General features: G+C 40.3%; 1 protein-coding gene across 4 annotated transcripts in view; it reads left to right on the top strand.

Moving 5' to 3' along the window:
* VPS8 (VPS8 subunit of CORVET complex) overlaps positions 1-27,816 on the top strand; it is a 76,000-nt gene that overhangs the window by 4,707 nt on the left and 43,477 nt on the right. The window contains exons 4-25 of one of the 4 annotated variants that reach the window (XM_062606457.1): positions 482-575; positions 1,596-1,628; positions 3,025-3,074; positions 9,130-9,265; positions 10,455-10,541; positions 11,328-11,395; positions 12,013-12,166; positions 12,269-12,328; positions 13,179-13,286; positions 14,719-14,799; positions 15,904-16,074; positions 18,092-18,166; positions 19,051-19,086; positions 19,930-20,020; positions 21,108-21,154; positions 22,034-22,123; positions 22,511-22,557; positions 23,067-23,289; positions 23,559-23,648; positions 24,873-24,924; positions 25,191-25,233; positions 25,974-26,046. In XM_062606457.1, the coding sequence (XP_062462441.1) occupies positions 482-575; positions 1,596-1,628; positions 3,025-3,074; positions 9,130-9,265; positions 10,455-10,541; positions 11,328-11,395; positions 12,013-12,166; positions 12,269-12,328; positions 13,179-13,286; positions 14,719-14,799; positions 15,904-16,074; positions 18,092-18,166; positions 19,051-19,086; positions 19,930-20,020; positions 21,108-21,154; positions 22,034-22,123; positions 22,511-22,557; positions 23,067-23,289; positions 23,559-23,648; positions 24,873-24,924; positions 25,191-25,233; positions 25,974-26,046 (1,909 nt within the window). Of the gene's footprint in view, positions 1-481; positions 576-1,595; positions 1,629-3,024; positions 3,080-9,129; positions 9,266-10,454; positions 10,542-11,327; positions 11,396-12,012; positions 12,167-12,268; positions 12,329-13,178; positions 13,287-14,718; positions 14,800-15,903; positions 16,075-17,318; positions 17,612-18,091; positions 18,167-19,050; positions 19,087-19,929; positions 20,021-21,107; positions 21,155-22,033; positions 22,124-22,510; positions 22,558-23,066; positions 23,290-23,558; positions 23,649-24,872; positions 24,925-25,190; positions 25,234-25,973; positions 26,047-27,816 lie in introns of those variants that run through there. The other 3 variants (XM_062606458.1, XM_062606459.1, XM_062606460.1) reach the window with 3 other exon arrangements.

Raw genomic sequence — 27,816 nt, 5'->3', positions numbered from 1 at the left:
TCATAGCAGATCATCTGGGTTTTAATTGAATGTTATACCTTAAGCATGCCTTCAGTTTTCCTAGGGGTTTATATTCTATTAATGAGTCTTTTCCAACTGTGTATGTTCCTTGTATACTCACCTTTAAAAGCTGAAACTTCCTGACTTACTGGAAGATTAATTAAAGAGCGAAAATGTTGCTTTCAGGCTTTATTAATAAATCTAAGGTTTGCAGATACGTGCTTGAAATTTTTTTTAATAACTGTTTTTTTTTTTCTTTTATCCCGTGGGTGATGAGATAAAAACCTATTTTATGCAGGCACAGTGGTACATAGCAGGCTTTGCTAATAACCTCATGCCCATTTCATTCTGTGTGTGTAGGCCCTGAGAACAGGAATGGAAACTGCATGCAGGATTTACCTTCTGGTTTAGCTGTGGTTTAGGCGAAGTCACAAACTTTTATACTGCTCTAATACATTTGGTTTATATCTCATTTCCTTAGGAAGAAAAAGCTCCCAGATTCTCTCTCACTCCATGGATCAGTTATACGGCTCTCACTTCTGAAGGGAATTTCTGCCCAAATAGTGTCTGCAGCAGTAAGTGTCCTTTTCTCCTGGTTTGCAACCATTAAGAATAAAAAAAAGTAACTTCTGGTGTGAAAGAGAATATACGTGCAGTCTCCTCCCTCCGCCTACTATTGGGTTTGGATAATACCAAGATGTTTAGTACATAACTTACTAGCTAGTAATCCCTAGCTGTAGAGAATAGGGCAGTAGCTGACTCTTACTGCAGCAGTAATATGGTAGAAATACAGAAGATCCTATTTAACACTGGTTTATGTTGCTAGGTATCATTAAACTTGATGGGAAATGTTAATATAAAATGATAGCAGTGTTGTTGGTCTGCTTGCTTGAAGATGCTGGAAAAAGGTTTGCTTAATGCCTGCAGCAGGGACAGACTATACTCCTCTGAGTGGAGTGAGGAGGGGGTTTGCATGTTCCTGTGTCTGTGATTGCGCTTTAGTCACAGGTGCAGTAGAGCTGCTCTGTAGATTGTACTGCCAGGGGAAAACTGACTGTCCCAGATTACAGCTAAGGTGGTGATTTGTTAAGCATACGATTTCTAAAGCATGCAAGGGTAGGCCTGTTAGAAGTGACTCATCTGTAGAGTGTGTGATGGCTGTGTGACCAGAGTCTCTGTGGTGTGCTGCTGCTGACTGTTATTCAGGTTGATGGAGGTGTGGGAGAGCCACCTGCATGCGGAGCTAAGAAGGTGTGCTTGAGAGTGAAGGGGGGAGTAGTTTTGCAGACGATGACTATGCTGTGTACAGAGAGAATACTGAGAACTGTTATTAAGATTAGATTGTTTTGAGAAGGACACAATAACTTCCATACGGAATTACAGGATATTCTACTTTCTCTCCACTTCTGTGCACTTTATCATTGCTTCTGGGTATTTCTAGCCAGTGGTTCCCTCCCTCAGCACTCTCTGCCTTGGTGGGACTATTAAAATGCAACTTGGTGTTTTTTCTGCATTTTGTGGTTCTAATTATGAGACATATGCATGGAGCTGGAAGTTCTGTCTCTCTTAACTCATGACTTCTCCTGTTTTTTTAGGACAAAGTGGATGCTGGCTTGCCCACTGCAATTGTAAGTACTCTAGCAATTTTCAGCTGTAGTTAGTTTCCATGCAAGTTTGTTAAAGCAATAATTTAAGACAGCTGATAAAGGCATCTGCCTTCTTAGCCTTATTGAAAATTTTCAGATATGAGGGGTGGGAGAAGCAGCATGAAGCATCTAGTTACTGGGGACAGTGCAACCTTTATTAACTGTCCAGCTGCTTCTCTGCTGATCAGTCCCCACACTCTCCCCATTTTCATGTCATCACTAGGGCTTGTTAGTTGAGTACCTAACCCTTCCCCATAGAGTAAGTGTTCATCTGTTGAACACATTACATTTCCCTAGCTATTTCTTCTTTGCCAGTTATTGCTTTGACTCCTAAAAAGTTTTTAGAGAAGCTTAAACTGAAGTGCTCATAAAAAGTGATGGGCTCAAAATCTCTACAGCTCTTAAAACATCAAATTTCACTAAAACCCTGTCTGAAAGATACTCCTGCTTAGCAATTTGCATTAAACTTCTGAAGTCAAGTGTGCTAATTAAAATCCTGAAGTGTCTGTAGTTAAAGGAGAAGAGAATTATTTTAAGGAGGTGAAATACAGCAAGTATTTGTTCTGTCCCTGTGAAATGAGTTTTAATGTTTTAGGAAGAAACTAAAGATGTGCTTAGTTGCAGCAGTCCAAAAGAAATAAGATATTTTCTTTAAAAAAGAAAAACAAAAAATGTCACATCTAAGGCAGAAGGTTGCACAGCAAAAGTGGAAGCACACTCGTGCACATGGGATAAAAACCCGTACTTACATACTCCATATGTTAAAGTGCTTAATATTTTTAATCTGACTTACACTTGCTAAGAAACATGAAGTAGAACAACATTAATATATCTACAGCATCATGTGTTTCTATTAAATTTTATTTAATTTGGTGCAGGTTTGCAAGTGCAGTAGGACCTTGGAACTATGTTTAATTCCCCATGGTATGAAGCTGGAGTCTCTGGGCTTGCAGTGGACTGTCTCTTCAGGGGACCAGCACTGCCCAGGGTTGTGGGAGAGTTCAGATGTGGGTATAAACAGCTGAGTGAGAAAAACCTTCTGGGTATTTAGACTCGGCTACCATAGCAAAAGAGTGAGTCTACCTTTACGGAGAAGATACTTCACTGTGGGTATCACTCTGAGCATTTGAATTTCAAACAGCAGAGGAAATGGCAGCCCTCTGAACATGAGAAAATGCATGTGATGGTTGTTTAGGTGCAATACTTCTCTAGCTTTCACATAGGAATTGCTTGTCACAAATTAGAAAATGGTTCTGTCTGTAACCTTCTGAATCGTCCCCTTTTTTGGCAAACTTCGCATGAATGTAGAAAGAGTTTAAGTGGTGGATTTGTCACTGACATTTCATCTACTTTTAATCCTTCTGCATGACTGTTTCAGGCAGCATCAAATCTGATCGCAGTGGGGACTTCCCATGGGTTAGCACTCATCTTTGGTAAGTTTAAAATAATGTCTTGAGTTTTTTGCGTTTTAATGATCTTAAACCCAAGCACAAGGAAGAAAAGCCCAGCCTGAATTAGAATTGCAGCGTGGATTTCTTGTAGTGTGTTCTGCTTGTGCTAAATGGGATTTTCTTTACTGAAAGAAATGAAGCACATGTAATATTCTATATTTGCATATTTCTTCTGCTCCGTTGGGGATTGGCACATTGAAATATTTAGCTCTGTGACAATTTAGAGTCTTTTGTTTTTTTAAATATAAATTACTCTGTTTACATGTGGAAGAAACCAGAACCAGTTTGCAACCATCATCTCACACAGTATTTATCTTACTTATGGCATACTGGCTGCCAGAATTAGGGAAACAAAAATGCATTCTTATGGAAGTGAAACTTCTGACCCATGGTACCTGCAGGCTTGCATCATAGGTTTCTCCTTCCCTGACTTTCCCCTGCACCAGTCACTTCTGTGTCCCTTCATTCAGTTATTATTTCCTTCCTCTTAACACCAAACTTTCTTTAAAAGGTTTCTGAGCTTGTGCCTTTGTGTATCCAGCTTGCCAGCTGAGCAAGAACAGATCCTGAATTGCTCCTGTCACATTGGGGTTCTGTGCCTTTTGTTTATGCAGCAGGTTTAGAAATTTCATTATCTTCTTTGCTTTTCTTTTGAAGTTGGCTTAAACTATTCAAGAGACCAAAAGTTATGAGGGACAGGGTACAACAGAAGGATGGGAAAGACAGACAGTGTAAAACTCACCTTTCTGGGTGATTTGAAAACTATTTGATGCCATTTGCTTACCAGTATTGAAACGATTACATGATGTGCTTAATCTGTATGTAAAAAACTACTTACCTGCTACAGTCAGTACATGATATTACAGAGGTTTTAGTTGTACATCTTTGTGGTTTTCCTAGAATTTGTCTGATAAATGGAGATCTCCAATACCACTGCTATGGAACACATATTTACTCTGATTTTCCTGTTGTGCCTCTATTTGCAGACACTCTGAAGTCAGTAACCTTTTAAACAAGAAATTATTCTCTGCAAGTGTCATAATAGAGAGCAATTATTTTTAGCATTTTACACTGCAGAAGGGGCTGTAACACTCCATATAAGCATGCAAAGAGGAACGGTCATTCTTACCTTTGTCGTGATTATTTCTGCATCAAGCCCTGTTTAACAGAGTGGGCCACTGAATGCCTGAATGTCCAGGATGCTTAGTATGCTGTCTTATTTTGGGTTATGTATTTTGTAAGGTTTGCTTGTTTTGCTCAATGCTAGTTTTCTTTGATGACTGGACCAACATGTTTACTGTTGTTTTATCCATGATATTTGCAAGGCTGTATAGTCTGTAGTTATTTGGTTCATTTTGTGGCCTTTAGGAAACTTGGAGCAATGCAAGCTCTCCACTAGTTGGCTTTTATTAAAATAAATTAAAATAAATTAAAATAAATGTCTGTGCTTTGAAGAACTTCTCTGCATACTTGCAACAGGGCCTTTAAAGCTTTCTGATCTATTGAAACATACAAAGTTATTGTTTATACAGCTATGTGCTGGGCTGTATTATCACAAGTGCATTCAGCAGGTTCTAAAAAATGAATACTTGCCTCTATTCTGCACTTTTAAGATCACATCTGAAGTACTGGGTACAGTTTTGGACTGCTCAGTACAAGGAAGACTTGTATGTACTGCAGTGAGTGAGCCCAGTGGAGAGGGTTCACCAAGATTACTGTGGGGCTGAAGCGCATGATGCATGAAGAAAGTCTGAGAAAATTTGGTGAGAAGGTGACTAAGGGAATATCGTATCTTCTACTACCTAATGGAAAGGTATAGACAAGAGAGGCTTAGACCCTTCTCAGTGGTCCGTGGTGTTAGGTAAGAGGCAGTGGATACAAGCTGCAGCATGGGAAGCTCTGATGAAATTTTTTGCCATCAGGGTGATGAAGCATTAGTTAAGGGCTGAAGGAGGCTGGACGCTTCCATTCTCTGCTAAATTCTTTCAGTTCTGTAACTAAAACCTGGGGTGTTGACCGCAGTGCTCTCAGAACTATCTGCAAAGAGAGAAATCCTTGCAGGATATGGCTGCATAAGTCCTTGTTGTGCACAAAGGTTGAGGATTAGTGTTCTGGCTTGGGTTTAGTCTGTCATTTAAACCAGCAGTTTATGCCTGTAGATTGATCAATTTCTGTACTTTTTTTTCATGAAGAAATTTTTCTGCAAGGTGTGTTAATGCAGATGAGATTTACTTGAGTTTTGTAAGCTGTGCGCATGGCTGATACTGTACAATGGAAACGTAATTTTTTTTTTCCCTGCAAAAATGTAGGTCTGTTTTCTGATTGAACATTGCTGACGTTTAAATTTCTCTGAGTATTGTGTCACCAGCACATCTTTTAACCCATTATTTTTTCTTGCTTATATTTTTGCTTTATGTAGCTATTTTGCTTGTCTTTTCCTAAGTCCACCTGTACCTTTTGATGTCTCTGCTTTGTCATTTTGAGGACTCTTGGGTGGCTTTCATTCTGCTTTTTTGAATGCTTTTCTAGTGGACTTGTTAGATTAGATGCCAACTCTTTGACATCTTGTGCTACAAGTGTTGGTAGGAAGGGATTCTAGAGACCTGCAGTCACCCTGTGTTTGGTGCTGTCACCAATAATCGGGTCAGGGCAGCCCTGACTTTGTCTGGCCAAGTCTTGAAAAACTCTTACGGATGGAAAATACTGCCCAACAGGCAAATGCATTTGCACACTCCTAGTAACCTGCTCCAGGGCCACATAATCTTGTAGAGGCAAAAGCCCCCAACCTAACATCCCATCTAAACCTCTTGATCTGCCATGTGTGGTATCTGCTGTTAGTTATATAGAATCATAGAATGGTTTGGGTTGGAAGGGATCTTAAAGCAATAAATAATTTTCAGATTTTTTTTCCTCCATCCTTCTAGAAGAGCTTTTTACACTACTTATAAGTAACGTAAAAGTAAATCAAGAGATTTTTACACTACTCAAAAACTATCCTTTAAACAGAAGTCACTGAAATGTGTTATTTTTCATGGAGACTTTATGTTCTGGACAGAAAAAGTCTGTATAGCTAAGCTTTGTACTGATTAGTGTGGAACCACTTATTTTCTCTGTTGGCTGTAAAACTTAGTGTCTTGAGCCTTTGTTGAGCTGTGGGAATGACATGATATCTTGGGAGACCCAAAGCACCTAAGGACAGCATTAAATCTAGACTTCGGGAACTGTTGTCCTTGAATGTTTTTTGACGTTAATGGGGAGTTGATTGGCTGGGTGGTGACACCTGCTGAAAATAGTTTTACCAGTTACATCACTGTGAACTTCCAGTTTTATTTCCTCTCTGATGTCTGGGTTTTTTTCAATACAGTGAAGTCCAAATTTATAAATTCATTTTTCTTCACTGATTCCATATGCTTTTTAAACCACTTGATTTTAAAACACTAGCTGCCACAGCATCCTCTCAGTTACTCGAATAAACCAAAAGGGCAAATGTTAGTAAAAGGAAGCACTGTCAGCAAAATCTGAAGGTTCTCTCTGAAGAACTTCACATATATGCTGTTTGTTACTTTGCTCCTTCCTTTTATATTGATTTCTGGCTTTTTCTTTCCTCTTTTGGCCCTTTCTGTGTGGACTGAAAAGGAAAAGGTACAGTAACATTGCACTGTGCACGTACCCTGCATGAACAACTCCTGTCTTGCCCAGTTTGCATGTTGTCTATGCAAGAATTTAAAATACCAGATAAGCAGCAAGTAAGGCAGTACAGTAATCAGTCAGTGGGTGATACTGCTGGCTGCTCTGGGAATTGGTTATTGAATGCATGTGCATTGCACACTTCCAAATTCTCCAGGCAAGATCAGCAGAGCAACAGGTAAATGTGCTATTTATAATGTCTTAGGGCAGCAGGTCCATAGCTGGTTTTAAAGGAATTATTTTGGGACAGGACAAAGATTACAATCCATCTGTTTCTGCCTGAGAGCTGTCAAGTGGGACCACTATGAAGAAGGAACCCAGTTCAGAGAGCAGCAAGCCAGAAATTGTGAAATCTGTGCAAGCAGACAGCAACTTCTAAAAGTCCTGCTCGTGCATGGGTTACGCTGCTGAGGAGGGAGCAGTGGGTCCCTGATGTGGTAACCACAGGTTCCTGACTTAACGCTTGCTCTGAGTAATCATTTCAATAGCTTAAGCTGAGGGCAGGGGGTGAGGCGCTCACCCATTAGCTCACCATCCCCCAGCCAAGAGGGATATATCTCTTGGGAGAGCATTTATGGGCACTGTGCCTAATAAAGGTGGGAGGAAAGGACCTATAACGTCCAAGTAATTCTGCAGGACATAAAGCAGGCCTTTCAAACTTATGAAAATCATGGCTCAAGGGAAAGATCTTGATTAAAACCTGGTGATCTGAGAAGTAATAGCTTCTGGAGTGCTATGTGTATTCCTTTCTGCTGGAAAGTGACTTCTATTCACAAACTTTTTATTCTTTACTTGTAGAGCTGTATCAATGTGCCATCTCATTTGACTTCAGACTTTGACAGCAACACAAATAGTTACTGCCAGAAGTTTTTTTCAACTGAAAATTTGCTGTATGTGAATTGCAAAATGAAAAGCATTTTTTTGACAGTTGATAGCCCCTTTGTTTCAAACACCTGGAAAAAGCTTTTTGTGCCTAATCCTGAATGTGCCTTAGTTAAAAGTTGATAATATTAATCTGGAAAACCATTAGATCAGCTTTTATAACCTTTTGCTTTTATCCATTTTTACTACTTTACCAGTTGATTAATATGAGTGTATTGATACAGGTGTCTTGCTTTGCTTTGGAAGCAATTTCATCCATCTTATTTAATGGCTTCTCCATGTGTCATCTTTTGATGTACTGGTGTGGGTTTCTGTGGGATTAGCTTTCCAAGTGATCATTTCTCAACTCTAAAAATGCATCGCTGGCAAGCAGTGGGCACTTCCTTCTTAGGAAGAAATGACTTGAGTCATACAAAGCATTTAATTTTGGGGTGGGGGTCTTGTTTATTTTGAAATGACGGTGAGGGAAGAAGGAAATGGACTTTAAAGTTCATGTGGGTATGCATATTAAGATGTCAGGCTGAACTGAAAGCAGTAGTGATTCTGGAGCTGCTACCCTTTTCTGTTTGAAAGCTGTGAAGGATTCTCCTTTTTCATGCTTTACAGGAAACAGGTTACTGATCGACTTACTGACAGGTTTAAACTAAAGTGGAAGGAAAAGAATGCAATTCACCTTCAACAGCAAAAGCAGCAGTATTTTTCTTATTTTTAAACATATTTCTATGGTTAGGAGATGGCCTTTTGGTAAATGAACTGTAATTCCAGACCTCCGGAAGAGGATTTATTTCTTTGGGACCTGAAGGACACCATCTGGAGAATACCTCTTGGGGGAACTTGTTTTCCAGCTGTAGCTCTGTTTTCTGAGCTTCCATGCAAATTTTCTATGATTTTTCTTCTTTGACTCATTCTAATCTATGCCATATACACCCTTGTCACAGTGATGTCAAGGTGTTTTTTAGTAGCATGGCAAAGGATGATTTTTATTTCCATCACATGGCTTCTGCTTCCATCTTATCCTACTAAAGAGAGCTGTGTGCAGAGCGATGGCCTTAAGTTTGAAGTGTTTCCACTGCCTTATGCTTAGTTAATAGAGGTGGTGGCTGAAACACTCTGCCTGGCCCCTGGAGCAGAAGGTGCTGTGGTTTGCTGTGGCTCCCTGGCATCAGACTGCTGCAATTTAAGCACCATTGTAGAACAATAAAAGGAAAGCTGCATAGTGCTTTGATTTTTCTAGTACCCCTGCATTTCCATATTCCCTGTGCCTGTCTTGTAGCTTTAAAATAATTTATAATTTTTGTATTTCCCTGCAAGAGTGTCCCACTATATCTGTACTAACATGTGCTCTCATCTTGTAAACTCTTAAGAACTTAATTGTAAGCCTGTGAATCAAGTGAATTGTAAATGTAAATAATTGCATGATGTTAAATTTTATGATTGCTCTTTCTTTCTCTTTAATTTCTTACTTCTGCTGTAGATCAAAACCAGGCTCTTCGGCTGTGTCTGGGCAGCACTGCTCTTGGGGCCCAGTATGGGGCTATCTCCGCTCTCAGTATCAACAATGACTGCTCGAGGCTTCTGTGTGGCTTTGCAAAAGGACAGGTAATTCCCATAGGATGAGATGGTCCAGTGCCCTGCCCTTCTGCATGCTGTTACTGAGAGACTATCCAGAGGTGACAATAGCTCCAAACCAAGCACATTCAGTATGTAGCTGTTCGTTGGTTTTGTGTTGAGAAAGCAGTGTATGTGGCTTGATCTGTCTGGAGCGTTTTTGGCTGGCCAGTTCCTGCATCCAGCGAGCTGACTCAGACAAATTAACTGGGGGTAGGTTTCTGTGGAGGAAATGGGTAATGCGGAATACAGTGAAGGATTTGGTTAATCACAGCTTGTTGTGACATAAATCCTGACCCTAATAAACTGAAATGTGCGATGACAGGACACCCAACTTAGTCTTCCCAGGTCACTTTGAGATCTGTGCTTTGTAATGTAAAGCTAGTTTTTGCTGTAGCAATGACTTGAATTTCTTGAAACCTGTGTCTAGTCCCGAGGTTAGTTTTTACTAATACCTTAAGAACTACTGTTCTAGTTTTATGCCCTTCCCTGAACTTAAGGAGAAAAAACAATTCCTGAACAAAAGTTATAAGACTGAAACAAAAGCAAAATAGATAGAGTTAACTTGGTAAAACTGGGAGGACCATGGAATACAAAGAAGGTTGTTTTGTTTTTCTTTTGGTTTCATTTCCCTTTGCTTCTTTGGCTTTCACATCCGTTCTAGATAAAACATGCTCCAGTGCCTGTGATAGGGCTAAATGAGGGACTGTTCCAGATGATGTGGAAATACAGATCTAATCCATGCAGAGCCAATGGCCAGTTTTAAATGATACTCATATAAAGTATTTTGGAGGAGCAGTTCTGAAACATCTGGTCTATGAAACATTGATAGATGTTACATGGAACCATATAAAACAGTATTTCCAATAAAAAGTTTGATTTAAATTGCCTGAATTTAATATCCAACCTCAAGCCAAGCTGTTTCCCCTTCCTGATCTGTCATGCTGAGCAAATGCAGGAGAAGGGGAGTGACAAGGTTTGTGGTGAGAGTATAAGTAGAGAAGTAAATTGCTTATAAGAACAGGGTAGGAAGAGATTTCAAATCACTTTTCTTGATAGGAAGACCCTACTAACCTGGGATGATATTGGGAATATAGAAGTTTACCATGTAATAATTTGTAAGGTGGTGAAGAGAGGCCCTTGGCAGTAAACATATGTACTGACAACAATCTGCTTGCAGATCACAATGTGGGATCTGGCCAGTGGGAAGCTTCTGCGATCAATAACAGATGCCCACCCCCCAGGGACAGCCATACTGCATATCAAGGTAACAAACACTACATGTGCTCATTCTGTGATTCTATACTAGTTACTTTTTTAAACACATTTGTGTTCAGTCATTTGTGTTGACTTTCCTTGTGTAGAGCTTTCAGGTTTATAGATTAGAGCAGCTACCTAGGAGCTATATGGTAATAGTGTCCGGAGGTGAGAAAAAGGAGCAGAAAATCTATTTCAAAAAGAAACTGAGTGTTTTGAGAGCTGAAATAATTGTACTGCTGTGGGTTGTACTATAAGAAACAACAGTTGTTGTCTGTTCTAACTCCTCTCTCTGATGCCAACATTTATGATGAAATAGTTATTAGCATACACTTCTCTAAAATTTGCTGTGGTTTGAACTGGATATGTGACTTGCCAACTTTAAACTTAAATGAGTTGGGAGTGTAGAAACTTCAAGTTTTTCAAATAACTTGTTGTGAATGTTTGTGTTGGAAGAGGAATCATCTATGGCTTCTTGCTCATCACAGTGTTGTTGTCACGCACAGAAACTCACATCTGATTTTGTGCATGTCTTCATTATAAGTGGACTTTTCCTACCAGGGCATAATGCTCCTTGGCAGTCTGGTCAGAACAGAGACTTTGATGCATCACACAAATTCTTCTCCCTTACTTTTCTCACACATCATGTAATTATCTCAGTTCTGTATGTCAAAAGTGTCTTTCTGGTAGATACAATGCTTGTACTTTTGGGTGCTGTTACTAATGCAATAGATACATTTTTTCTTTTTTCTGCCTGTAGTTTATTTCTTAGTGACACTTCTAATTATCTCCTCAGTTTACAGATGACCCGACGCTTGCAATTTGCAATGACAGTGGAGGCTCCGTATTTGAACTGTCATTTAAGTAAGACAATAACTCTTAAGTACCTGTAGAAAGTACAAGAAAATAATTCTAGGTTACAGTTTTTAAAACCCAAGCAAAAAAATTCCCCCTGGAACAAGTAATGCTACTGTCTGAATGTTGAAGGTGTGATTTAGGACTGCAGTACAGTTTCACAGCTGAAGTAAGATTTTATCTGGCGGTATAATAGCAAAGAATAGCCTAAGTTATTAAAGTATCAATCCTGGCATTCCTTGTGGGCTCTTGGTAGTTGCCATAAAAGTTCTGCCTCTTGGTTTTACTTATTTCATTAGTGAGAACTGCCCTGCAGTAACTGCTTGTTTTCTTCATGGCCTCTTCAAGAGGAGGAAGGACAAGGAGGAACTATTGACAGTCAAGGGAATCTGATCATGTCCTGTAATTTCCAAAACTTTACTTTTAAGTAAGATCTTAAGTAATTCTTGTCCATAGTTGAGCAGCTTATGTGACTGCTTTTAGTGACACTAAAAGTGATATCTAGAGTTGTGTAAAGGACTTCTTAAAAACAATATTTACGAAGGATGGCTCTTGAGATTTCATGAGGCTGTTGGGCTGATCTCTTCTTCATAGCTGGCCACCAAGCTGATTTCTTTTCGTTGCAGGAGGGTTATGGGAGTGAGAACGTGTGAATCTCGATGTCTCTTCAGTGGCTCGAAAGGGGAAGTTTGCTGTATTGAACCATTACATGCAAAAGTTGATCTGAGAGACCATCCTATCACCCAGTATTCACTGCTGGCTATGGCCTCCCTGACAAAGGTAACTTGCTGCTTGCAGAAGGTTTTCTGTGAGAAATCGCAAAGGAGAGGTTTGCTGGTATATGTTCAGACATTTTAATTTGCCTTTCTATGTTTCTTAAAGATACTGGTTATTGGCCTGAAGCCATCTCTGAAAGTGTGGATGACCTTTCCCTATGGTCGTGTGAGTAATGAAGCCAAAGACCTGCTTTTTTGATTATGGCTGCAAACAGTTTCTAGAGTGAAGGGGTTGAGAGTAGGTCTTTGGTATTGTTACTTTATCAGCATGCAGTAAACTCTACATTGTAGAGTTGCAGTGATAATCTATTGGTCTGATGTGTGCTTTTTGTAGAGAGAAAGGAGGTGAAAAGGCTGCTTCCAGCTGTACCTATGCAAAGATGCTGAATTTCTCCAATAAGTAGGAAGGGAGTAATGTAGAAGACTGCTAGCTTCTTGTCTTCCCTGCTGCAGCCTGAATGCACCCGCTGATGGGATGTTCACCTGGTTATTGCTAAAGTCAGCTTGGACTGGGGCCGTTGCTTTACATGAGAACAGTATGACAGAACCCTTGACCAGAGGGACAGAAACGAAGTGGAATTAGAGCACTGAATAGTCTTCTGAACTCTTGATTATGTGCTTCCACTAATTGCTGGTTTAATTCCTCCTGGAAAAGCACCTGGGGGAAGATGTGGGACATGCTAGATTGGGAGAATGGAGTCAAGGCTGCTACCAAGCTGCAGCTTGTTGTAGTCCATCAGTCCATGTGAGATTGGATTTACGTTATACAGCTAGGACACAGGTTTTGTTCTGACTGGCTGTCCACTTTGTCAAGAGATACACATTGCCCCTAAACTGTGTGACTGCATCAAAGAGCATAAGCTACTGCTCAGCTGCCAGCAGACCAGGAAATTGCTTTACAGCCTATGTGTGTACATGGCAAAGTCAGTGAGTAGCAGCTGATGAACAGCATGTGGCCTGAAACTGAGGTTCTGCCCTGTGTACCTTAAATACTGGCTGTGCTTTTTGTCTAACAGATGGACCCTTCTAGTGTCCCTCTTTTGGCGTGGCACTTTGTGGCTGTACAGAACTCTGTGAACCCAATGCTTGCGTTTTGTCGAGGAGACGTCGTTCACTTTCTTCTGGTAAGCCTTGGATGTTCTATGCTGCTTTTCAGATGATCATGGCTTATCCACATATTCATTTGACTGAGCCTCTGTCTCAATGTCAGTGTAATGTCAGTGCATGCTAAGGATGTCTGCAGCTTGCAACCAGCTTGGAAAGACAAACGTGTTGGTCATTGCTCTTCAGCAAGCAGGGGTGCCCTTCCCTGCGAATCTAGAGGTATGAGCTACATGCATTCCAGAAGTGTTGATTTGCAGCTTATTTCTGCTGTAAGTAGAAAAATGTGAATTGTTTTCAGGGAGATCATGTGAATTTGAGATACCATTTTATTTTTTTGCTTTAAAACACGAGTCTGGAAAAAACAGCATTCAGGTCTTGTTGGAATGTGACTTAAGAGCATGCTACTTGTCCTGTTTAGATCTGCAGAAGTTACACGTGCAGATATGTTTGAAGATGATTTCATGTCTGATTTCACTATAAGAGCAGTACCTAGGCTTCAGAGGATTTGGCATTTTGGCTTCAGAGTGCTAATTTTGTTTCCCAGCTCTGCTGTCATCTTGGACCTTAAGCTTTGCTCAAGCACCCAGGCATTGTGTTGTCTGGATTAAATCCTCTTTCTCCCCTCTAAACCTGGGGAGAAAGAAAAGGATGTATGTTTATGTTTAAGCCTGTCTTGCTGGAGGTGTGCATGTCATCGCATGAGCCTCTGTACAGATACACAGCTCAGCTATGGCCAATGGTGCTGCTCTGCTTATAGGTTACTAAACAGTAGCCATGTTTCTTGAATTCAGGTCCCACTTGTACTTCAAATTATCAAAATGTAAAAACCCTTTTCTTGGTCTGCAGAATGTTTTTTTTTTTTAATGATGATAAATTAAAGCCAGTTTCACATCAGTATTCTGTAATTTAATGAGCAGGAAATATACTAGTTCCTGCATGGGCTGCGAGAACCCTTGACTGGCAGTTGTCATGCAGTATCTCCCTTCAATTCAGTATTCCAATGGGGCTGGGTCTCTTGGGAGTCAGTGAATGAGAACCAGTCCTCCTTTAGTGCTCTCTGTCTGAATACTGGAGGCTTACACCCCTTTTAGAAACTGAATTGCCTTAGATAATACTTGAGATGGGACTGAGGAGAATAATCCCTTGAACACATGTAGTGCCAACTTGTTTACGATATTCAACTCTTGTAGTACAAATAAATGGTTAAAAATTGGCCCAGCAAAGGGCGTGTATTTTTACTGTCCCCTGCTCAGAGCATTCCTTTTCCTCACTTGCATGAGTGCTTTTGAAAGTGAGACATCACACTTCATTTGAGAAGTGTGTGTGCTATTACTGCATGCTCAATGTGTCTGAGCAGAGCTCCTGGAGCTGGTGTGATGCCCTCTGGGACAAGAGAAGTTGAGCTGAAGAGTCTCTTGAGTTTGAGTCAGACCTGTCCAATTTCTCTTTTAGGTGAAGAGAGATGATACTGGTGCAATACATGTCACAAAGCAGAGGCAGCTTCATCTGCATTATGACCTCATCAACTTTACTGTGAGTCTTAATAGTATTGAATGGCTATTTTTTTTTCTGGTTTGCACTAGTTTTCTTGTAAATGTATCTCAATAGCCCTTAGTTCTATACCATTGGCTTTACAAATGTAGCGTAAGAAGTGGCTGTGTTACCTGGACCTAACTAATGGAAGTGCCACTAAACTTGGGACTCAGTGGAAAACCAGCACAAATGAAATAGCAAGTAATAGCTAAAAGATAAAAAAATAGTAGCAGGGAGGCAACTATACTCCCTTTTCTTGGGAAAGAGGGTTAGCCTTTTGGAGGAAATGTTTTCAAGATCCAGAGAAAATCTGGCAAGAAAGTTTTTTTTTGTTTTTTTAATTCTGTATTCTCAGTAAAAAAAAAAAGCAAGCTTCTGTGTAATTGGCTCAATAAAATTCTGGTGTTTCCATATGTGATTGTTTGCTAAAGCACCAAAACTGCTTGATGCTTTCAACACCAAAAAAAATAGTTTGATTCTAAAACGCATTTACAGAATACAGTGAGTAAAACGTAAAAGGCCAAAATACCAAGATAAACATCCACATCAGCTGGATTTTTGGAATTTTTGGAAGTTTGTGAACAAATGTGCTTGGCTGTTTATAAAAAATATTGTGAAAGTGGTGTAAAAAAATGTCTTTTTATTTGCAGGGTTTCAAACATTAAAGTCAATGCCACAGAATGTGAATGACAGGCTTTGAGTTAAACTTAGATGTACTATTTCTCTTTTGAATGTGTCCTGGTGCCATATTTCCCTCTTAAGGGACTTGAGAACCGGCACTGAGGTGTTGTAGTAGTCTTGGTTTTCAGACCTTTGGACAGAAAGCGTGCTAGAGCATAGTGTACCAGGAGCACAAGAACTCTGGTGGGTTGCCATTTGTCTCCAGGTGTTTTCTGTAAGAAGGTTCCCTGTATTTTTTCTCAATGTAAAAGCTGGTACTCCAGAAGGAGTCTTTACCTTTGGAGTTATGCGTGGGTGCTGTTGTGAAGTGACTTGCCATCCTAGAACTTCCACAATTGATACTCACGGATATGGTCAGAGCCTGTTTGGTTTGCCCCTGATTGTGTGTGTGTTGCTGAAATCTGTGATTTGTTGCTTTTTCAGTGGATAAACTCACGGACAGCTGTGCTTCTGGACAGTGTGGAGAAGCTGCATGTTATAGATCGTCAGACACAGGAGGAGCTGGAGACCATAGAGATCTCAGAAGTGCAGCTGGTATACAACAGCAGCCACTTCAAATCCCTGGCTACGGGAGGCAATGTCAGCGAAGCCCTGGTAGGCACAAATTGTCTGCTTGTGTTAGGTAGCTCTGTTTCAGATATACTCTAAGCACAAGCCTGGAGCTTTGGAAAAAGCTTTTTTGAAGTATCTCAAAAATCATACATGGTATTGATGTGGTAAACTAACAGACAGCTCATGTTTCCTTTTGTGCACTGATGTTTTTGGGGAGCTGCTTTTAAGTTGCCAAGCTTTGGAATACTTTGTACAGGAAAAAAAGCTGTTGTACTTTATTCTTCAAGAGATACCTGTAAGCTTTTCCACTTTGTGTGCCAAATACTCTGCTATAGCAGTGTCTGTGCAGTACATGTTCCCTGCCGTTGAAGCTGCAACACTTCAAACATCGTGTTTTCTGGTTTTTCCTCTTTTGTTTATTTATCTTTCATTTATTTTGATTTTCATGCTTGTTATTTATTTTTTACACCCTGGCCCTTGTGGTGTCTAGACATGTTTTATTTCTGAAGTAGGTGTTAATTTCAGTGCCTCCTGATATCTCCAGTAACTCACATGTGCCTTTAGCAAGCTTGCTTTGATGTGGTATTTGTATTGCCATAGAATTGTGGAGGATTTTTTTTAAGTCATGGTTGTGGGAAAAGTTACTGCTTTCAATGGAATAAAGGCTGCTTCTGTTTTGGAAACAGTTTGCCAAGAGTGTGTGTGGGAAAGGTCCTTCTGTCCTTGCATTCAACCTCCCAGTGCTTCCTTCCCCAGAGATAGCCTAGGGATTCTGAAATTCCACAGCTGGAGAAGATGGTTCCTATTCAATTCTGCTATAGCTCTGTGAGACTAGCTGGCCCAAAGTACTAGCAGAAGGCTCGTGGGTCTGTAGCAATTTCAGACCCAGCATATGGTCATGACTTGCCTCCAGAAGCCCAAGGAGAAGTGCCTTCAGTGCAGAATGGCAGACTTTCTTAAGAAAGACCTCTCTGTCACGGTTTTCTTTAGCAGCAAAGAAAAGAGTGCTTCTTCAAATCTGAATGGCCAAATCTACGGAGAAGTCTTTGCAGCCTTTTAGATCTACAAAGATGTTGCTTATCTGGCATTCACTGCTTTATCTGCTTCCCATGATAGCATTGCTGTCATTATTTCTGCTGCATATTGAGGAAGAAAGATTCAGAAGGTGGAGTCTAGTCTGAATGAGCAATCACCGTCTGCCATCTGGAATTGTCAGGCACAACCTTACAGAGCACAGCTAGAGATTGACACTAAGGCGGTATAGGTCATTACGTGGAATAATCTTGTACTCAGTTCCAGAAGCTCTGACGTGTCCTGTGATGACTTCTGGTGATTACCCTGAAAGCCAGAAATGTGTGGCTTGACAAACTAACAGGCCCAGATAAGTGCTGCCTGTTAAAATGCTATTGCGAGTCTACAAAATAACTCTACTTAATGAAAGTCCCTGGAATGGACACACCTTTCAGCAGTGGGAAGAGATCCAGGAAGCTTTGCTATCTGACCATACTGAGAAAAGCACAGGACAAATAACTACGCTGTGTAACTATATAGCTGAGTGGGAAGCAAGCACTGCCCGTGGGTAAAATCTCTAATTTTGATGTGATCCTCCATTTCTCACATTATAAATGTGCCTTTTGAACACTAGTTACTGGCATTCAAACTCCTGTTGTAGCAACTTCAGTATTCTTTCCATCTGTGTCTCATACACATTTGCTCTTGAGGAAGATCTGTGAAAAAGCAGATGGCAAGGGAAGAGCCCCATAACTTTTTTTGCTTCTGAAGATAGACACAGAGCAATGCTTGAGGGTCCTTATGATTCTGTCATATTTTCTGGGCAACAAGAGCTTAGAAGCGCTTTAAGCTGCATTCACAAGCAGGAAGGAGTGACATCAGAACTTTATTACTTACTGCTGCCCAGCAATCTGTGTTGTTCTCTCCCAGTCCTCTTTTTGATTTTTGAATTGCAAAGTGTCTGAAGTTCAAGTGTATGTATATGTTCTTGGGAAACTTTACAAAAACAAAAAGGAGTTTTACCTGCATATAACTTTCCTCCCTGTAGGCACTGGTTGGAGAGAAAGCTTGTTACCAGTCCATCAGCAGCTGCGGTGGTCAGATCTTTTACCTTGGAACTAAGGTAAAGATATGGGGATTTTTAAATAAAAATACAGGTCATTCACTGTTGATAGTAGCTTATCTTCTGGAGAAAGGCAATTTTTTATTCTATGGAGATGTGGGTAAAGGATGGGTTCTTTGTGAGCATATAGAATCATCATAATCATGGACTGGTTTGGGTTGGAAGAGATCTTAAAGCTCATCTAGTTCTAACCCCCTGCCATGAGCAGGGTCACCTTCCACTAGACCAGGTTGCACAAGGCTCTGTTCAACCTGGCCTCGAACACTGCCAGGGATGGGGCAGCCACAGATTCTCTGGGCAACCTGTTCCACTGTCTCACGACCCTCACAGGGAAGAATTTCTTCCTAACGTCTAATCTCAATCTCCCCTCTGTCAATTTAAAGCCATTCCCCCTTGTCCTACTACATGTTGTGTGATTAAAGAAATGTGCAATAATTTGGTTTTAGCCAGGGTATGCACTAAATGAGACATGGTCATAGTTTCACAGCATCCTGGCTCATGCTACTTCTGGGTAGACTTAGCATTACATTACTCCTCTGTCCTAAGCTTCAATTTTTCTGTCCTAAATGCACTAGTAAGTAAACAGAAGAAAATAAGACAGCAGGGAAAACTAGACTCTGTTGCATGAAATGATAAAAGGAATATCATGTTCACTTTCCCTGTCATGCAGTGCAGGCTGTCTGTGAAAAAGAGGTGGCTTATGGGATAGCATGTGGAAGTAGTGGAAGAAGTGAGGGACAATATCTTGGAACATACAGGTTGTAAGGCCATGTGAGGCATTATTTTCTGTTAAATATGAACATCCAATTTATTCCTGCCATGCTGAGCTTGAGAATTGTGTTACTTACTTTCATCTAAATGATTTTTTTCCCTTTCTTTTCTAGTCTGTTCATGTCATGACATTGAGAAGCTGGAGAGAGGTACGTTGAGAGGAAAACTGTACAGCTTAGGTATGAATTGCTTGAGAGGAGGGAGGGAGCATTTGTGAAGTATGTTCCAAGCACTGTATTCAGGATTCCTGATTTCTACGTGCTGCCAGCACCACAGGTACACTGCTTTCTAAGGTGAGATGCTGTGGGATTCCTGCTTGTGTAAACTTGCAGGCTGAATGGAGACCTTGTTCTCCCAAGCAAGGCATAATGCCTTGCCATGTGGCAGCTTCTGCTAACAAGATAAAGTTAGTGCAATGTATGACTTTGAAGGAGTGAGTAAATGTAAGCCTTCTGTCTGCCAGATATGTATATGGGAGCAGAAGGAAATCTGGCTCACTGAATTTTGTCTCCAGCTACTGCAGGAGCTACATCATAAAATCCAGCACAGACTACCTAGAAAGTTCCTTGGATTCTAGATCCTTGTTTCTGTTGATAGAAGATTGTATTTTTTTTAACGTCATTTCTCTGACAGCTGAAATCTCATCAGTTTCCACATTAAAGTTCTTAGTGATCCGTTTATGCCTATTTGTTCCTGTGTTGTTCTTTTCAGTTCACCTTATGTTTATTTGATGTATGCATGTTCTCTCTCAGATTTCGTTTTGCAAGGCTAAATGAAGCTCCTTCATCATTCTTTTGTAAGAGCATCTTTCCATTCCTTTCTTCTTTCCTATCTCTGTTCTCTGTACCTCCTCTCTGCTCAGTTTCTTGAACTGTGGCACACACTGCTCTGGGTAGGGTCTTACAAACACCATGCACAGTGTCACTGGGAAGTGCTGATTATAAATTGGCCTTTTCTGTAATACTAAGTTCCAGTATTACTTGTCATTTTAGAGAGTTGACCACCTTCTGAAACAAGAGTGTCTCACTGATGCCCTGGCTCTAGCTTGGTCTTTTCATGAAGGGAAAGCAAAGGCTGTGGTAGGTAAGTTTGGGTTTGGGTTTTTTAATTATTTTTTAATTGAAACCACTGTGGAAGAGTTTAACCTATGCAGGTACAGAAATCACTTTTCTGGGGTGGAGAAAAAGGTAATTGAATTGAAGAAGAGAAAGTAGGACGTGTTGCTTTGGGTTTGGCAGAAGCAACAGCTTTATGTGGATTGATTCAGCATTTTTAGAGTCGTAGTCTCTTTAGCAGCCTGCTGTTCTCAGATGAAAATTAGACTTGGTCTGTTCTGTGATTCCTGTCTGTTGTCACTTTTCCATTAAGGAGGTGGATCCAGTGTTGAGTAGCTAGCCTGCTAAAATATTACTGAAGGTCATGCATGACCTTTAGGTAATTTTCAGTGTGATGTTGTGTTAGTTCTGCCAAGCAGGGACTTTCATTGAGGTCACCTCTGACTATACGGACTGAAAGAACTGCTTTGGCACCAATGAAGGAGGATGCTTTTTGAGCACTTAGTTTGGTATGATAAACATGTTAATTATGCCAGAAATTGCCACTTGAATGGTCTGATTTGGACTGGACACATCAACTTTTCAGCAAATAACTTCTGCTGGTTTTGACAGATGAGACTCAAGTTCTTGGGATAAGATCCTCCTGCTGTGAAATTGCTGGTATATCAAAATGTGTCTTGTTTTAATGAGTGGTTATAATACAATTAAGCAGAGAGTTTTTCAGTATTCAAAGAATTACTGTCTTTTTGAGTTGGCATGTAAGAATTTTTTTTCCCCTTATAGTGCACTTAATTCAGCTTGTTTGCATCAAGTCATCCAGCAGTTAGCCTCATGTACGCAGCCTTTGATAGCCCTCAGTAATTGTTTTCTCAGTGTTAAACAGCACTCAGATCTGTTCTTGCCATTCCTGTGCTGGAACAGTCTTTATACTAGGAGAATAAGCTTTTCAGGAGATTGGGCTACAAGTAGAATACGAAATCGTATGTTTAGATATCCTGACCTCTGCATCTCAAGGGTAGTGGTGTTAGCATCTTAACTGTGGGATTTTTATCTTTCCGCTGGTACCTCAGATGAGAATAGCTTCATGGTTTTCCTTCCTCCCTCATTCTTTCTAGGCTTGTCTGGGGACACAAGCAAGCGGAAAGCAGTGATTGCTGACAGAGTGAGTCACTGATCTCTTCCTAAGTGGATTTTCATGTATACTGGTGTGATACTGTGTTCCTGGAAGAAAGTTTCTGTCCTCCAAAAGTTAATCCATCTAACTCTAGAACATGTACGTGTGCACCTATGCTAAAATTGTGAGCAGGATTTTAGAGGAGACTTGGGAATACCTTTTAGGTAAAGGTGGGGATAAAATCTGCAGCATTAGCAAATCAAAACTTGACATTATCATCCAGCCCTTGAGATCTCTGGTCCCTTCACAGTGGAGAGAAACTTTTTTTGTAGGTAACTCCAGAGTTTCCTGACTTTTGGTTAGCAAGGTAGCAGCTTATTTGGTGACTCAAGATGCAAACTTTGCTCCATGTATACACGGACATGGAATAAACTCATCAAGTGATCCTGCTCAGTTGTTAGAGGAACCTTTTTCTGGGAAGAGTATGTTTAAAAATACACAGTTATTGGAGTAGTTATTCAGCTTGTACTGTGAAGAACTTTACATGTTCTTCACGTATATTTTATTTGCAGGTAAATAAGTTTTGCTGTTTAAGATACTGTAGCTTAAGCTTTGGGTAAAAACATGACCCACATGAGTCTTGTGTTTCCAAATGTGTTCATCTGCCTGAAAATTTGCTGGCAGACTGGCTGCCCGGTTTCTGTGTCAGTTAGTGTAGGCCTTCAGTGTCCCACCAGGCCACTTCTATGCCAGTCATACCATTGTCTCCTGGCAGCCTCTTCTCCCTGCCCACAGTAGGTTATACCCAAAATGGGACAACAAAGTTTACAGTGCTGCCCCAGCCTCCAAGTCAGTCTATTAAATGTGCTACCAAGTAGGGCCTCTAGTCTGGGATTTGAATGAATTTTCGTGTTTATTGTAATTCAGATGGTTGAAATACTTCTCCATTATGCTGATCGGACTTTGAAGAAATGTCCTGACCAAGGGAAAATCCAGGTTATGGAGCAACATTTTCAGGTATGATGCTCTAGAGGACTCTCTTGTACAGATCTTGAAATTTTTTAATCAGACTTTGCTGCAAAAATTGTCTAGTTTTGAATAATACTGCTGTGGTTCACCTGAACCCTCTCATCTATTGTGTGCACTAGTGAAATCAGGACTTAGCTATGGCTAGGCAGCAGAGCAGAACCTGTATGTTTTCTGTCCTCTGCAGAAGTGTCACTAAGGTTTTTCTCCATATGAAACAGCATATGGGAAAACCTGTAACTGTGCCAGCTACCAGCTGATTCAAATAACTCATTGATTCTGCTCTGTATTGGCCAGGGTTCATTTTGTGCTCTGTAGGTTGTGCTGTTTGGCAGGATTTTTGCCAATCCCCACAGCTTTTTTATGTTTCTTTCTCAGGATGTGGTGCCTGTCATAGTTGATTATTGTCTCGTACTCCAGCGCACGTAAGTCTCAGTTTGCAAGCCTGTCTCCCAAGTCTCCCAAATCCATGTAGTCCTGAGTACTGTCTCCTATAATATCACATGGTTTAGAGGAATCGTATAATGTCATTGTCATATCGTATATCATGTCACAGTTTAGAGAAATGCTGAAAAACTGATACTAAAGTCAGGGTACTAAATACTCAAAAAGTGTCTTAAATTTTCATTGAAGTGTTGAGGAAGAATTTGCTTCAAACTGCTTCCCCCGCACCATCACCTTAAGAAGGCACCCTGATACATTTTCTTCTTGTTGTAATTTCCCCTCTGACAGCAGGTTTTCTTGCTGCAGCATCCACAGCTGATTGGTTCTGTGTAGCTACCTGTAACTTGCATCAGTAAAGAAGCTGAACAGGGCATTCTGCTCCTGAGTTTGATAAATACAGGGAAACTAGAGTTTAATTTGGAGCCCTCAGAAAGCAGATAAGGAGATTTTAATAAGGTTATTTGATAACTAAATGCTTTTCTTCTCCTAGGGATTTATTATTTAACCAGGTATATGATAAGATGAGTGAGAATTCTGTAGCTAAAGGCATCTTTCTGGAGTGCTTGGAGCCATATATCTTAAGTGATAAGCTGATGGGAATCACACCTCAAGTGATGAAAGACTTGCTCCTTCACTTCCAAGACAAGAATAGGCTGGAAAATTTGGAAGCCTGCATTGTGCATATGGATATCACCAGCTTGGACATACAGCAGGTGGGCTCTTGTATTGAGTTCCTCTAAAAGATGGCAGCATACACTAGTTGCTGATGCAAACTTCTTGTGCTTTTAAGCACAGCCTAGAATGTGGAAAAAAAGGTGTCACCTTTTAGCAGACAAAACTTATGTAGTCCAAGCCATTCATGCCTTTTGGTCACTAATTTGTAACAGAATTTAGCCCTGTGTCCCTCGGATCAAATTGGAAATAAGAAAACTGTGAGCTAAGACCAGCTGTATATCTCCATTATGATTTGTTTGCCTTGCAGGTAGTTCTTCTATGCTGGGAAAACCATCTCTATGATGCCATGATCTATGTCTATAACAGTGGAATGAATGACTACATTAGTCCCATGGAGGTAGGAAAGATGTTCAGTGCAGTGAGTTGATTTCTGCGTGTTCAGCGCATGTTCTTTCTGAGAAACTGCATTTCAAACCCAATGCATTATCTTCTCATTCAGTGTGTAGATATTCTTGTTCTTTTTAATTCAAGGGAGAAATCACATGATACATGCAGTGTATTTGACTAGATGCAGTAGAGGAGAAAAGCAGTTTGTAATTACGATGCTTTAGAGCACAAGTTTCCCTGCTGAGGTGGCAATGCTCTGCAAAGTTAGAGCAGGAAATTTAGTTGTGTTACTGAAACAAACATGAAACAAAAGCAGCAGAAAAACAAGATGATGTCTTCTAACAGCTTTGTTGCTTGTGGTGATCCTGGCCTATGTGACATGACATGCTGAGAAAGCATCAGTATTTACACAATAGGATTAACAGGGGTATAGGTGTGAGAGCTTGTATGAACACCTCATGCATTTTTTTCTTCCTGTTCTTCCTCTGCTGACACCATAGTATATTAATATGTATTAAAGAGTAATGGAAACAAAGGGTGAACTTACCTGTGTACAGAATTCAGAAAAAAGGCTAGAAACAGTCCTTGAACTGGGGCAGGCTTTGTTCTTAGCTTTTGGGTGTGATCTATTGACAGTAAGCACAGGACTCTGTAATGCTGTAACTGGAGGTCCTGTTGCTGCTGCTGCTCGTAATCCTGAAAATGTGCCTGGTACACCACTTGCTCTTGAAGGCTATAGCTATAACATCAGTATGTTTCATGAGGGAAGCACTGCTATTTTCTCAGTAGTGCTGAAAAGGAGAGCTGGGTCCATTTGAGTGTGAAAACCTTAAACTGCCCAATTTTTAGCAATTACAACATAATCTGATTTTTCAAAGGAAAGATAATTTTGAAGTGTTCATGATTTAAAAAGGACTTCTGGAAACCTAACACTAGCTGTACAAGTACAAATAACTTTTTCTGCTTTCTAGAGCTAAGTATTTAGATGAGTCCTCATTCTACATACCCAAACTGAGCACTCTCTGGGGCTCTTTTCTCATATGTTCTAACATCAGCTGGGAAAAGTATCCTTTGCCACATCTTGGTGTCTCCTGAGCCTTTTAACTGTAAGACATGTTGAGACAGCAGACTTTCTGTGGGGAAGATACACCATTGACCTCTGCTTTAAACCCACACGGATTCTTTGCTTTGAGCTTTTCCAGCTGCTTGAGCACTGCCTTCTTTCTTGTTGCAGAAGCTGTTCAAAGTTATTGCTTCTCCACTGAATGCTGGGAAGTCTCTCACAGGTACGGAATTCTTTCTTTGTAAAGGTTTCTAGTTTTGATATTTGATGTTTTGAATATCTCTAGTCACTTCCAACAGAGGGATGCAAGAAGGAAATGCGTGTCTCCCATAAGTGTCTTGGAGAACAGAAAAGTTTTCTAGTACTATTTATGGTGTGTTAAACTCTCCATGTGTATGAGATGAAATGTTTTGCTAACAGCTGGGAAAAAGAATTGCAGCTGTCTGTTGTCTTGTGAAGAAAAGGTAACAAATAATTCTTGTTTTGTAGATGAGCAGGTGATAATGGGCAACAAGCTGCTTGTATATATAAGGTAAGGTCCTTTAGAAAGGGTGTGAGGCATTTCCTAGTGGTGACACCAACTGTTTAATTCGCTGTAGTTGCAGAATCTTAGTGTGTTTGGAGGCCTGAGTGATTGCAATAGCAATGGCTACTTTGTACAGCTGACTTGAAGTTACTGTAACTTCTTGTTACACCTGGTGTGAGTGGATAGGTAGGGTAAAGTTGGTGGCTTTATAGCTCAGATTACTGCTGATACGCCAAGACCATATCTTAGAACTTGGTTAGAATATGTTCTTTGTCCTGTGTGTGACGCAGTGCTCCTTGAACAAGGACTTGCAGCCTGAAAAGCTGTGTTTTAGCCCTTTCCACCATGCCTTTTGGGATAGCTTTGCTTGCTGCTTTCTGTGTTGCTCGTCATTTGCAGGAGTCATTCTGAGATTGCATGGTAATGATTAATTAGGGAATTTCTCTTTCTGGAATCTACTCAAGATGGTGAACATTAGAGTCTGCATTACTCCAGCTTCCTAAAATGCAAGATTAAAGATTTTTGTGAGAAATACTGAGTTTCTCCATTCCTTTTGTGCTGTGGAATAGCATACCGTGGATGCAAATTCATGCAGTGGATTGGCTTATTGAGCAGTGCAGTCTGCAGTGCTTGCTTTCATGATTCATAAAATAACTTGGCTTGATTTAAAAGCATCCTGAAAACTAACTCATTATCTGTTCAATGTCAGGATGTCTTAAAAATGCCTTTTCCCTCCTTTTCTTTAGCTGCTGCTTGGCAGGCCGTGCATATCCATTGGGTGATATTCCTGAAGATCTGGTACCTTTGGTTAAAAATCAGGTGAGCAACCTTTTGGAAAGGAACTTTCCTGTATGAGGTTTTTTAAAGAAGGTACATATGTCTTATTTCATGGGATTCTGATAGAAAACTATTCTCAGTCTGGTAGCTGTTAACCTTGTGATACAAGTATGTGCCACTGTAAATACCAAACAAACTTTTAGGAAATTAAATCAAACAGTTGTTGCAATCTGAACATTTAAACTTTGTATTTTTCCTTCAACTGTAAATTGGGGTGTGGGAACATAAGAGTTCTTAGTGGCACTAATTTTGATTGGGTTTGTTTTTGTTTTTTCCTTATTCTTTACCACAGAGTTACCAGAAATTTGTCACTGTCTCTTCTTTCTAAACTTGACTATAACATGTCAAATATGGGGATCTTCCCTCTTTTCAAATGCATGTAATGTGGGATGGACAGGAGTAGAAAGGGAGGTAACACCAAAGAACATTAACTAAATATTCCTTCCTCTGTTTGACTGTTGTTAAAACTTGTTCATGGTTGTCTCTGCTCATCAAAACATTGTATTTGCTGAAGATAAGTTTCCAGCCTTGTGATTACTGCAGATATTCAGCTGAGGTCAAGAGCGTATTGTAGTCAAGTGTTCCAAACTGCATCCTTGTACAATTCCCTTTTCCTATAGTTGTCAGCTAAAGAGACAGCTTGTTTTGAGACAACTTAAAAGGTAGCCAGTTTCTTCCTTCTTTTGAGAAAAATCATGAAGCACCCCATGGCTTGATATTTTCTGGTCTTTTGGTGACTTCAGGATCATCTGCGTTCTCAGTCTGTTTCATCTCTGGTTAAGAGGCAATAAGTTGATACTAAATTCCTTTTCATCCACCCATCTTGGCAAACCTTAGTTTGGGAGAGTTGGCCCTGAGCATTTCCAGCCATTCTGGTTACAAGACAGAATCTTAACTGCTTCAGAAAAGTCTTTATGTGTATAGGCTCTAAAGCTGTTTGTTCTACATGCTCTGGGTTGAACAAAGGCTGACTACCCATCTCTTGTTCTTTGTTGTTCTGCCTAGTCCCACTAAGAAGAATGGTGGCCTAATATTCCAGTCATCTTTCCAGGGTGCTGTAGGAACAGCAGCCAATGCTTTAAGGCTTCTGTGTGCTATTATCCCATGACAGTGCAGACTTATCCTGCTGTCCCCCTTGGGGAGAAGGTTTGGTTCTGGAGCTGCATCTCTTCGTGTTGTTCTTTGCTGCCCTGTTCAGTGGACAATTTTTGCCTGAGCTAGATTCATCACACTGTTCTGACTCTGCACCAGTAGCTTTCGACTGGGAGAAATAACCTTTTCCATGTGGATTGCCCAAGTTGTTGACAGGTTGTTTTGAGGAAACAAGTACTATTGCATACACCTTATAATTTGTTCAGGAAAGTGTGAGCATGTTCTTAATGGCTTCATCATAAGTATGATAATAAAACTAACCTAAGGATTAATACCTAGCTAGAATAACAGTGAACTTATGCCAAAAGCATGACTAGACATGCAGGTTACATGTCATGAGAGTTGGCTTGGTCACTGCCAAAGTGAATCTCCTTTCCTGGTCCATTATTTCCATCAAAGCCCTCAAGCGGACTATTTCTTTCTTTTTAAACTGTGTCTGAAGCTTGGCTTAAGGCAAAGCTTAACTCCTTTAGAATCATCTCTGACAATTTCTTAAAACAGGATGCTCCTGATCACTTTGTGCTCATAAAACTCCTGAGTTTCTGGCCAGTTTTACTGCAAAAATTTTTTTGGGGGGTCTCTAGCATTCCACTTTAGTTA

The sequence above is a fragment of the Pezoporus occidentalis genome, unplaced genomic scaffold (genome assembly GCF_034315485.1).
Source record: "Pezoporus occidentalis ecotype Australia unplaced genomic scaffold, CSIRO_AGI_Poc_V1 ctg97, whole genome shotgun sequence".
Lineage (NCBI taxonomy): Eukaryota > Metazoa > Chordata > Aves > Psittaciformes > Psittacidae > Pezoporus > Pezoporus occidentalis.
Note: the sequence above shows the minus strand (reverse complement) of the source record. Positions and strands in the feature narration are given on the sequence as shown.